Source organism: Diaphorina citri, unplaced genomic scaffold (genome assembly GCF_000475195.1).
Source record: "Diaphorina citri unplaced genomic scaffold, Diaci psyllid genome assembly version 1.1 scaffold44, whole genome shotgun sequence".
Taxonomy (NCBI): Eukaryota; Metazoa; Arthropoda; class Insecta; order Hemiptera; family Psyllidae; genus Diaphorina; species Diaphorina citri.
The window spans coordinates 47,324-59,718 of NW_007377481.1; the positions used below are offsets into that span (position 1 = coordinate 47,324).

Below are 12,395 nucleotides of genomic sequence, written 5' to 3' on the forward strand. Positions count from 1 at the left end.
ATCACATTTTTTTTCATTTAGGTAGGTACTTACATATTGAACTTTAAGCTTTTTTTTTCAAATACCTAAATCATATATGTTCATGCGAGATCAAGGACTCAAGTTAGACGCGTAATACGCCACAGGCGAAATTTGTGAAGTTACCCATGAGATACAGAGTAATTTTGCTTCACCGTGAACAAAAAATTATAAACGACCAAAGATTCTCGATCTTCTTCTGATCCACCCTGTATTTTTATTGAAAAATAATATTCAGAAATTTTGGAGATTTCATCCATGGGCCATGGGCGGACAAAAGTGTTGATTGGAAGATTTAATAATAAATTATAGAAAGAAGCACTTTTTTAAACTAATAATAATATGTCATAAGAAAAAGAAAGATTTTCACTTTTTATTTTCCCCCTCAGAAGGGTCGAGAAAAAAAGAAAAATGGTATACCTGCCTCCCTCCCTGTAGAGCGCCTTGTAAAATAGGTAGTTTGGCAGCGCTGGAGATGACGCCTCCGCCATTTTAAAATCTCTTCATTTTCATCTCAACTCTACACCGCGTTTCTGTTAGTTCTGACAAGTACGCCGAATTTCCTGAAAATATTGTGAAATTTATCAAGAAAGCTTTATTTAATATCAACCATTTCAAAATGAGCGACGAAAGTTCCAGCGCTAATCAGGTAAGTTCCAATTAATCACAATGTTTATGCTTTTCACGAAATTTCAAAAGAGCTAACCTCATGTCGGCATTTCCAAAGACCGCCATTACCCTAGTAGAGATAAAATGCTTATAAAATTGAAATTCTTAGAAATTTTGCTTTTCCTGGGCTAAAATCGGTCACTCTAGTCCTTCTTCTACCCTAAATGTATATCTTATCTGTACACATTCAGAGTAAACCGCGAGCATTCCTCAGTAGCAGCCAAGGACTAATACAGTATATTATAACTCCATCTTGCTTGATGAAAAGATGCTCTTCAAAAGTTGAGGGCATTTTGAAATATTTATAAAATTAAACAGCGTAAAATCTTACTTTTCCTGGGCTAAAATCGGTCACTCTAGTCCTTCTTCTACCCTAAATGTATATCCTATCTGTACACATTCAGAGTAAACCGCGAGCATTCCTCAGTAGCAGCCAAGGACTAATACAGTATAGTATAACTCCATCTTGCTTGATGAAAAGATGCTCTTCAAAAGTTGAGGGCATTTTGAAATATTTATAAAATTAAACAGCGTAAAATCTTTCTAGAAACTTTCATCTAGTTCCAGAAATGGTGTTGATGGTATTTACTTTGCTGGAGTTCATTGGTATAGCATCGAAACAGTCATTGATGAAGAGTATCCCAAGAGTGAGGTTAGAAATTGGCTTGGTCAGTGGGGAGCTTGGAGATTTTGGTCCTCTTAGGCTTATAGGTACTGTTGTAAACAGTAATTCATTACAGTCATATTTAGCCTTTCAGTGCTGTATGCCATCTCTGCATGTGATTAAACATCAACACAAAGCAATGAAAATGACCAAGAACTTACGTAAGGACTACTGTATTTGATTTGATCTTTCAACTTTGTCGGATCTTTTGTCAAAGGCTGCATTCCTGAAAATATTGTTAGTACCAACTGCACTTTGCATTTCAAAAAAAAAAAAAAAAAAATCATGTCAAAGTACCTACTATAATGGTTTTTGTAAAGCTACCAAAGGTTTTTTCTTGTAGCATTACTTATATTTCAAAATTGAACAACCCTTTCAAAATTGAAAAATTTTGTCGCACCTGAGTGAAAATATCTTCTTATTTGGTTTTTATGAAAGAAAGTTTATTACGATATTGGCAATTTTATTACCTCAAAAAAAGTTAATATTAACCAAGTACCAAAAGATACCAATTTTATGTTTGCATTTCATTGGTCTTTTCTCAAAATTTTGTTCTCAAGTATTTATTGTATAACAGTTTCACTGGATTTTTGTTTTCACATATAAATACATGTACATACTAACATACCTATTTAGGGGAAATACATTAATGTCTGAAATTAAATACACAATGTATCTAGGCACCTACAAGGAGAAAAAAAAAAGAAATAGAAATAGATTACATTAGAGTTGATCATAACAATTTTAAATAGATCAAGGCCTTCATCATTTGCTTTATTTCCGAGAAATAGAAATAGATTACATTAGAGTTGATCATAACAATTTTAAATAGATCAAGGCCTTCATCATTTGCTTTATTTCCGATGGACTGAGGGTGTGTTTATGTACCAGGCTGAGATAGGCCATTCCCATCCTTTCTTGGCATGTAGAAAATGATGGGGTAACTCAAATTGTTCATGAGCATGTAAAGTTGGCAGGAAATTTGAAAATTTGATTTTTTTTTTTCCGCAACTTGTACAATCTGAATTCATTTTTTACTTTTTATCTCTAGTTTGCACGTTTATATTATACTTTTCATTTATATTAGATATTATAAACAAGCAAATTACAAAGCAAACAAAAATAAATACAAAATAAATTTTAAAAATTGCTGCCGGGATCTGGTTAGAAAAAATGCCCAACACTCCCACACTATCCTTGCTTACGTTACCACTCCAATGCAAAACTGTAGAAACAATGTCTTATCTCACCTCATCCGGGCTCGTCTCAACCCGGTACATAAACACACCCTGAAACCTTTGCAAAGGGGTAAATTCTCCAATGTTTGTGTTTGTCTTGCTAAGTTTGAATGTAAACAAATACCTATGCATAATGTTTACAAACAAAATTGAAAAACCAAAAATATACATAAAATAGGTAATTTTTTTTTTTTTTTGCAATGAGGATACACAAATGAGTTATTATATTGAATTAATTAAAAAAAAAATTGGGGATATTTTTATTAACTAGGTACCTATTTACAGAAATATTTGACAAATTGTTTGATCAAACCGGACAAACAATAAGGTTGAAACTATTCAATAATTCTATAGGTTGAGCTATGTTTTAATTAAAGAGTTTGTTGTTGCTGCACCGAGGGGGGTTGATGGTCTCTTGCCAAACTTGGCCCATCTCAAACCGCAGTTAATCATCATTAGGACCGGCTTTTTCTTTGAAGACCAGGTCCCCATGCCGTTGAACAGCTTCACCAGCAATGCTAGGGAACATGTTGCCCCCCTCGGCTCCCTTTTTTTAGATCTCATTTCATTAAAAAGTTGTTTTTTGTTTTGATTTTTTTGTCACTCTTGAGGAAAAGGTGACATTTCTTTCGACTTAAAATTTCACTTACCTGACATATCCTTTTAGTTCTGTTCTCACTATGGTTTTAACTAAAAATATTTGTGTTCACGTTCAGTGTTGACAGTTATACCAAAACATTAGACAATTCGGTTGTTTTTTCCCGTTTGTATGTTGCATGATGTTTGCTAAATGAGAAGAGTAGTTCCATGCGCTTGGGAAAAAATGTGCTTGAGTTGACCATGAACTTTTTTAGTTATCAAAACTCTTTGTAAGATTGTCACTACCATACCCTTCTTCTATGATGGCATTCCTTCTGTAAATTTTCCAAACAAATTGCAAACTAAAGAGTGTAACATTTATTTACATTGATACTTCTAGAATACATGGTACCTAGGTTCTTTTTCCTAAGTGCTCAGTTTGTCATTGCACTCAAAATAACTGATTTATTAGTATTATCCACTGACCAGAGAATTAATTTACAAAACATATACTTATTGTGTTCATATAATTTATCATTTCAGACCAAAGTTGAAGAGACAGCAAAGAGAGCCCCCAAGAAGAGGCTGTCAATGGCTGAGAAAATCAAGCTTGAGGCTAAGTCTATCATTGTGAGTAATACAATTTTATCAACATGCCAACCCATTTTGAATGCATGAAGAATGAGTTCAGGTCTCTGTAGGAGGTCACTTATCAGTGTGTTCAAACTATTGGGACTCTGGGTGGGGCAAGTAATTAATGTTGAGTATTTGGAAAAAAAAAAATAAGCTAATTTTGACTTTTTTCAAAATGAATTGCACCCAAAATACTACTTGGGAAGTACTGCACTTGAAAAGTTTATTTACCAATATTATGATGTTTTCTCATGCTAATCCGATTACATTGAAATTTGGTTTTTCAGGGCAATATTGAAGAAGAAGATGAAGACTCACCAAGAGTACGTAGAAGTACTCGTCAGTCAACACGGCGTACTGCTCCTCCCACCCCCACTGCACCACCGGCAAAGAGACAAAAAGTTGAGCCGAAATGTAAGTGTCTTGGAACTTTTGTACTTTCTGAAGGTTTTAATTTTGTAAACGATCAGGAGAGTTTCTTGGTCTATTAATATTAATTTTCATTGTAAATGTTATAATAAATTGAAAAAATAAAGAAAAAAAAATCTTCAGACAATCCCTTCAGCTTCAGGACATTTATACATTTATATATATATTTTATTTTATTTTTTTTCCCCCAGCTACATCTAAGAGCTCTACAAAGAACAAAAAGGAAACCAATGGAGCACCAGAGGAGGAGGAGAACTGCAAAAATGACTCAGTAGACAAAGCCAAAAACAAGGTAAGCTAAAAAATTTCATGAAATTGGATTTAATTCTTTAGACCAACGTTTCCTCAATAATAATATTGCAAGATTAACCTTTTCCTCAACTACAGCTTGATACTCTTTCTATTTCTAATTTATCCATCTCTTATTTTTCCATAGAAGGAGAAGGCTGCAAGCAAGAAGAAAGATGAAGATGAGAAAATGGATGTTGACTCTGAAGAAGATGATAAGGAAAAGGCAGATGAGAAACCAGCTGAGAACTCTGATGATAAGAAGGTATGTTTAAAGTAGGTGGATATTAACTGTCAGAAATCTTTTTGTAAACCTTTTAGGGAAATGAATTGAAACTACCAGAAAAAATTGATTTTGAAAAAGGAGAGAAAAAAAAAGATTTAGGAGCCCAGTAGCTTACTGCCCACCAAGTCAAAATTGAGAGAGGCACCAATTTATCCCTTAATTTGAAGTCAAAGTTGACCATGAACTTTTTTAGTTATCAAAACTCTTTGTAAGATTGTCACTACCATACCCTTCTTCTATGATGGCATTCCTTCTGTGATTATTATTGTTTCGAACAAGGTAATTCATACTTTCCCACTTGGACAATTTTCCTTTCATATTTTTGCACAAAAAATGCTGCTGTGGACATTTATTACATAGCTCAACCACAAATGTTTTTGTACAAAAAATTAGTTCCAAAATTGTTTTTCATTATTCATTTCTTTATTATTATGATTTCTTTTTTATTATTATTTCTTGACCTACTTAATGCAAAATGTTATTTGTTTATGAATTCTATGTTGAAAATAAATAGATCTATTTAATATATTTTTTACCTATGGAAATTGAAGATAAAGTTTCCAACTAGAAAATATGAATGAGAAAAATTTGAATCGCTCAAAGCGTTGGGTCCCCAAGTACAGCAATTCTTAATCTATAAGAAAAATAATTTATAGTATAAAAAATAGTTCAAGTAATCAAATGAGTTCAAAAATAACCCACCCCTCCCCCACCTTGTGCCCAGAAAATCTTGGGAGATATCAATACAAATAAAACCAGCAACATGAGAAAGAAAGAAATTTCACTTTGACAAATACAAATTTGTAGAGGGAATCTTTCCCCATTCACATCCTGTGAGCTACGAAAGTTTCGTTACAGAAGAAATGTACAATCCTCTCCAATTCCTATTGAAAATAACCAAATAACAATTAGTCAATGTAAAGTATTGTTACCATCTCTGGAAGTTGATCCCCTGTTTCATTCGTTGATTTAGCTTTATTGTGTAAGGCTGGGGACCAGAGTCCTATTTGAAATAATACTTTGATAGAGATTGTGCTACTGATTCGTCGGCTGCCGATTGTTTTCGGCATTCGACCAATCAGACACACAATCCTGTCTTAAAATTTTAGTTAGCAAGAGCGAAACATTTAGTATGTGAAATCAATTAATTCTTAGAGTCCTATTTGAAATAATACTTTGATAGAGATTGTGCTACTGATTCGTCGGCTGCCGATTGTTTCCGGCATTCGACCAATCAGACACACAATCCTGTCTTAAAATTTTAGTTAGCAAGAGCGAAACATTTAGTATGTGAAATCAATTAATTCTTACCTTTTAGGGAAATGAATTGAAACTACCAGAAAAAATTGATTTTGAAAAAGGAGAGAAAAAAAAAAAAGATTTAGGAGCCCAGTAGCTTACTGCCCACCAAGTCAAAATTGAGAGAGGCACCAATTTATCCCTTAATTTGAAGTCAAAATTAATTCTTTGCATTAAATCAGATTAGGTCATTTATTTGTATTTTTGTAAAATATCACACTGAAGCATATATAAATAATTCTTAATTTATACGGTGTTTATATTATAGATTTAGGTAGCTTTAATCCGATTTTTTTCTCTCTTTACATCATCTCAAGTTCCCCCTAGTGATGAGTCTTGTATGTGTGTCATGGATATCTGTTCTCTTTATTCGCCAGTTAAGTGTCTGTTTAGCGTGTGTGATTTTATATATTTAACTACAAAGTTGCGGATTTCGTTTCTTTTCTTTTTTGTGTACACTGAACTTTTTATTTTCCACCTGTCCATGTTTTCTTCGTTTACTTTTCATCCATTTTCTCCCTGGAAATTTTCTGTGTCCTATATATTCAGAAGGCTCTCAATGCTGTACGAATTTTGAAACCCATTCTTGGAAAAGAAAACAAAAGTCATCTAGTATTTGTGTGTTCGTATTCGAACAAAAAGAGAACAATAATTTGATTAATGTTTTATATGAGCATCCTTTTAACAAATTTCTTTTGTCGTGCGTTATCACTTTATTTTTGTCCATTTGTTTGAAAAAGGATTGAAACAGAATTGTTTGGCCGAATGGTGTTTGCTTAGTGTACAGGTAGATCATTCAGACGTTGTGAATTCATTTAGCTCAATATCTCTTCAAAGATTTATCTAAATATCATAAGCGGTTGCAATTATTATACCTCTGTTATTTTGGCCTCTTTTTATTTCATCCCGGGTATGTTCTCATGTTGATGGGGAAGTTTCATGAAAGGAAGAAGACACTGAACCCTTGTAGTGGCGATTGGGTGGGGTGTTATCATTCGAAACCCATTGAGTGGCAGAGGGGTTTGACGTTTTTTATTTTACATAGTTATCTTTAGTTGTACAGAAAGTAATTTATATTTCCCACTGTAAGTTCAAAAACAATGAGTGACACATGAGTTTTGATTAGAACGTGCGAAAGGGAAGGAGGCAAGACTGCTACTCGTTGGTTTGCAACGAAGAGCAAACCGCGTTCACACTTGGTAGATTTATTTTGACCTTGATTTCTCTGTATAGTTTCATGTTAGTTTAATGAAGTTATTGAAGTAATCTTAGAAGAATTTCTCTTTAATTAAAAATAGTTATCATTTACACTTTACTGGTTTAATTTTTTTTTTTTTGTACAGTAAAAAAATATATGTACGCAAATGAGAGTTTTAAAACAAAGATAACCAAAAGGCGACAGAAATGTCTTGTATTTGTTCTCTAGTTTTAGTGTGAAGACAATTTGTAGATTATTTTTCTTTTATTTTCTCACTATTTTTTGTGGTCATCATAGAATTTCAAGACTCTCCCACATCTCTTTTACTATGTCAAATCTTTGTAATATCACTGGTCGAGCCGCTACTCAGGTGCTCCCATGAGACTGAGTGTACACCGATGCTAATTAAATCCGAACTAGGCCAGTGTGATGACCTGTAGGAGAGAAAGGTTTGCAGACAAATTGTCTTCGGTTGTGGGAAAAAGCTAAATCATGGGAACTAGGGTTGCTGATTTTCTTCATAACTTAGATTTGACTGACTAATGTTTTCTCCTTCTGGTAGGCCTTTGCCCAAGTTCAAAAGCTTCTGTTTAATTGGTCTTTTCCGTGTCACTTTTAGATGGTTAAAATAAACTAGGGTTGCTGATTTTCTTCATAACTTAGATTTGACTGACTGATGTTTTCTCCTTCTGGTAGGCCTTTGCCCAAGTTCAAAAGCTTCTGTTTAATTGGTCTTTTCCGTGTCACTTTTAGATGGTTAAAATAAATATAAAAAAAATATCATCTCTGATTTGTCGACTGCCGATTTTTTTATTAGACTGCTGTGAATATTTATTTAAACTGTCTAAAAGTTGCGGTACTTATTATTCAAGATTTCAAGGATTTTAATTTTAAAAGAAATGGGAAAATTCTTTAGTCCATCTGATTTTCTGTTCAGTTAATCAAATCAGCACCCAAGTGTGTGAATAATACAGAATTGAAAGCAGGAATTGGTTAAACTCAAGTTGAACCTTTTAATTAGATATATTATTTATTTCAAAGCCAGAAAATACACGGAAATTACCTTCAAGTGGAAGTTACCCAAACTGGTCAGATCCCAAGTTTGAATGCTGACTTCTTTGGAATAGTAATTTATTTTCAGCATTTATGAGGGGGTTTTATTCTGGCATATATTTTGTGTACATAAGATTTTTTGTCTTCTTTTATAAGAATTATGTTTCAATGTGAGAATGATTATAAAGTCAGGTGATTCATTTCTAATCTTTTCTAAACTTCACACATTTTGTAAATAGACAAGGTCAAAAATTAGAGTAAATGTGTTCAACATTCATTCATCAACTGAACTGCCGACCACCCACGTTTTAATGCCATAAACAAAACTTGAACATTTCTTTGTTGTACTCTTTATACGAATTTAACACCCGACTGATTTGTCTCTTTTTTGACCTGCATCGTAACTACATGGAAATAATTTCAAAACAGTTTAGTACTGCTGTACAGATTTTCATTGAAGGATTACTTCCTACCTAACTATAATCTGAAGTGATTACGTGTATAACTTATCAAGCGTATAGTTTTTAAGCCATTTTCATTTCTTGGTTTTGGTATTGAGTATTGGGATTATTTAGGACAGGTGTTTTGAATTTCTTAGTCCGAAAGTTTAAAACAGCTGTCGTTTGCCCCAAACCGATCTGAAATGGTTCAGAAACATTTTGATAGATCTTCGGATCTAACTTGAAATCTGTCAATTTCTTTTAATGAATCACCTGAGAGTCTTGCAATGGTCATATTTTTATATTCATACTAAGATTATTATATTTATTAAAGAAAAAGAAAAAAAAACTAAATGTATTTTTCAACCCTGAAATTTCCCCCTTTTTTTTCTTTTGTGACTATTTTTGTTTTTGTTTAAATCATTTGATAACTTTGTATGATAAATAAATAAAAATACATCGTTTCAAGATGTATTATAATGTGATTCCAACTGTTGTTATTGGTATGATAGATGATATAGTTAATACCTTAGGGGTGCTCTACCACCCAACTCATATTAGAATGTATAAAATTGACCCCAAACCGAGGCTACGAAATTATTTCTGTTTGAGGTCGTGGTTATGTACTGGCTTGGGATAGGACAGGTTGGTAATAACCTTGTTTTTAAGTTACCACTCTCATGCCAAACTGTAGAAGCAATATCCTGTCTCAACTCAACCCGGTACATAACCACAACTTGAATACAAGAGAAATGTCCTTTGCCTGTTAGGTAGATAGTGATATTCGGCATAAAATAAATCAACCCTTCATGAGTTCTTATTAAACTACTTATTAATTTATATTCAAGTTTCCAAAAAGAATGCCAACGTTACATAGTGTTCCCAAGCGGTCACCCATCCAAGTACTATCCACGCTCAACGTTGCTTAACTTCAGTGATCGGACGAGAACTGGTGTATTCAACGTGATATGAACGTTGGCAAAGACGAGCAACGAGACGTTCACATATGAATTTATAGTTTGTTTTAGTATGTCTTGGAAGAGGGTACGTGACTGCTTCCTCCCAATTTAGGGGGTCGCTCACGCAGTGAGTTGAGCACCGCTGCTGATAAGAAAATTAAACTTAAAATTAATTTTATTAAGCAAACCTTATGAGTGGGTCCCAGTAACAAAATATAATGCGTAAGGTAATAATAAGTTATAGGTAGTGAATGACCTACCTAATAATCATACACGTAAATCAAATTATAACGTCATCTTTATGGTACGTTCTTCGCCAATGTTCATATCACGTTGAATACACCAGTTCTCGTCCGATCACTGAAGTTAAGCAACGTTGAGCGTGGATAGTACTTGGATGGGTGACCGCACGAAGACGTGCAATGAGACGTTCACATATGAATTTATAGTTTGTTTTAGTATGTCTTGGAAGAGGGGACGTGACTGCTTCCTCCCAATTTAGGGGGTCGCTCACGCAGTGAGTTGAGCACCGCTGCTGATAAGAAAATTAAAATTAATTAAGCAAACCTTATGAGTGGGTCCCAGTAACAAAATATAATGCGTAAGCGTAAGGTAATAATAAGTTATAGGTAGTGAGTGACCTACCTAATAATCATACACGTAAATCAAATTATAACGTCATCTTTATGGTACGTTCTTCGCCAACGTTCATATCACGTTGAAAACACCAGTTCTCGTCCGATCACTGAAGTTAAGCAACGTTGAGCGTGGATAGTACTTGGATGGGTGACCGCTTGGGAACACCACGTAATATGTACATGGTATTTCATTCGGATTACAAATCTGTCTTCGGTCAGTAAGTTTGGTTCACCCTGTACCTATAAATTACCTAAAAAATGAAGTACCCCTACTTGGAATACTGTGATACCCACAAAGTTGTGAGAAAGCTCTCTCTGCTTTACCACAAAGATACCATGATTTGATTTGATTATTTATTTTAGGGCTTTCTTTCAAGTGGCGGGGTTCCCACTTACGTGAGCTCTTCCATCCAACCTCTATTTTAGATAATTATATTGCTGAAAAAATTAAATGCGGATGTATCTTTTACTATTTTTCGTCTTTTAGGTACCTACCAGTAGGACATCCTTGTTAGTTTTTTTTTCTTTTTTGGTTTGATAGGATAGGAAAGTATTATGATATTATTCCTGGATTATCTGGGTACATAATAATTATATCCTTCTAATAATATTATTATCTTCTGCTATTATAGTTAGGTAATACTCATAATCATAATAATAGGTAGGTATTTGTTATTTATCATTGTTGTGGTGACCACATCGTTAGAATTGTCACGCAACGCCATGATAGTGATGGCTAGTGGATAGAAACTCTTAAATTTATGACGTCCAGTGAATTGATATGATTTTTTGTCAAATTGGACATATTTTATCAACTTTTAAGCTGACGTGTCCACACATAGTTGACGCCGTCGATCGATGTCGACTAATGAAACCGTACACTGCCTCAACAACATAGATTCACCTCCGTCGGTCGGCGGGCGTCGACCTTTTGTGGACACAGCTTTTACGAATAACTCAAATTTGACTTTTATTTTGTTATTTTTGTGTTTGAGTAGCAAAATTTTGACTTACCTTCTTTATTTAAAGAAAAAGCTTTTACGAATAACTCAAATTTGACTTTTATTTTGTTATTTTTGTGTTTGAGTAGCAAAATTTTGACTTACCTTCTTTATTTAAAGTTGAAACGCATGCGCTACGGACGGTTTTCAGAATCTCTTTCCTAGATCATAGATTGTACTCAAACTATAATGGTATTTCTATCTTGAGGCTTGAGAATTTCTGTGTTAAAGCATACTTTAAAACTTGTCACCAATATCGTTCCCACTTAATACACCTCCATAACTTCTAGGACTTGGACTTGAACCAGCTAATCACTGAGGTTGGCTCACGATTATTGTTATAGCGGTGTAGCTGCACCGAAGAGGGTTGTTGGTCTCTTGCCAAGATTACTTGGTCCGTTCCGAACCGCAGTCAACCATCATGAGGACCATTCCTTTGAAACATGATAAACCCTTTGTAACCTCCAGCTAGTCGGGCTGGTTGGGGTTTGGCTGTTCTGATTCCTATTTATAGTCCCACAGCAAGACAATGGTCTGCTTCTTGTTTAAGGTCCGCCAGCCAGTTTGTTTCACGAACGATTCTGCATTCCACACTTTTTACTTCAAAAGTTACTTTTTTCTGCGCTTAAAGTAAAAAGTGAATAGACCAGCTTAGTCTGGCTGGGGGACTTTAAACAGGGAGTATATCAGCCTGAATTTCCCTTGCTAAAGAAATAGCCAAGGTTGAGTGCGAAGGGCATCAGCTAGTAAAATTTGTAGTAATCGAGCTCTAAACGCTTTTGGGGCTGTTCGTGGATACGTCTGGGCTGATGCCGCTGGTCCAGACAAAATCCTGCTTCAATAGCGATGATACTTACGATTTGGGCAGACCCGTTGTATATGAACAGTATCCACTGCCCGTTATAATATAGAAGCCGAACATTCCTACAAAGGGTAATAGAAAGTAAAAAGGTGGTTCCGTGAGATGAACAGTATCCACTGCCCGTTATAATATAGAAGCCGA

At 34.4% G+C, this 12,395-nt stretch overlaps 1 protein-coding gene, 2 non-coding genes and 1 pseudogene across 3 annotated transcripts; 3 read left to right on the plus strand and 1 right to left on the minus strand.

The window, feature by feature from the left end:
• Positions 1–506: 506 nt before the first annotated feature.
• On the plus strand, positions 507–4,813 carry LOC103514540 (nucleolin). The gene is made up of 5 exons (XM_026827406.1): positions 507–667; positions 3,712–3,798; positions 4,089–4,215; positions 4,422–4,522; positions 4,667–4,813. The coding sequence occupies exons 1-5, from the start codon at positions 638–640 to the stop codon at positions 4,796–4,798; spliced, it is 477 nt and encodes a 158-aa protein (XP_026683207.1). The 5' UTR covers positions 507–637; the 3' UTR covers positions 4,799–4,813.
• Positions 4,814–9,655: 4,842 nt separating this feature from the next.
• Positions 9,656–9,774, minus strand: LOC113469619. Its single transcript, XR_003392981.1, has one exon. It is a non-coding gene; the product is annotated as a 5S ribosomal RNA (ribosomal RNA).
• A 294-nt stretch (positions 9,775–10,068) lies between these two features.
• On the plus strand, positions 10,069–10,189 carry LOC113469625 (annotated as a pseudogene).
• A 264-nt stretch (positions 10,190–10,453) lies between these two features.
• LOC113469623 lies at positions 10,454–10,572 on the plus strand. Its single transcript, XR_003392983.1, has one exon. It is a non-coding gene; the product is annotated as a 5S ribosomal RNA (ribosomal RNA).
• Positions 10,573–12,395: the final 1,823 nt, after the last annotated feature.

Coding starts and splice junctions, on each gene's coding strand:
- LOC103514540 (XM_026827406.1), top strand. CDS start 638: ATGAGCGACGAAAGTTCCAGCGCTAATCAG. Junction 4,216..4,421: donor ACAAAAAGTTGAGCCGAAAT/GTAAGTGTCTTG, acceptor TTTTTCCCCCAG/CTACATCTAAGAGCTCTACA. Junction 4,523..4,666: donor TAGACAAAGCCAAAAACAAG/GTAAGCTAAAAA, acceptor ATTTTTCCATAG/AAGGAGAAGGCTGCAAGCAA.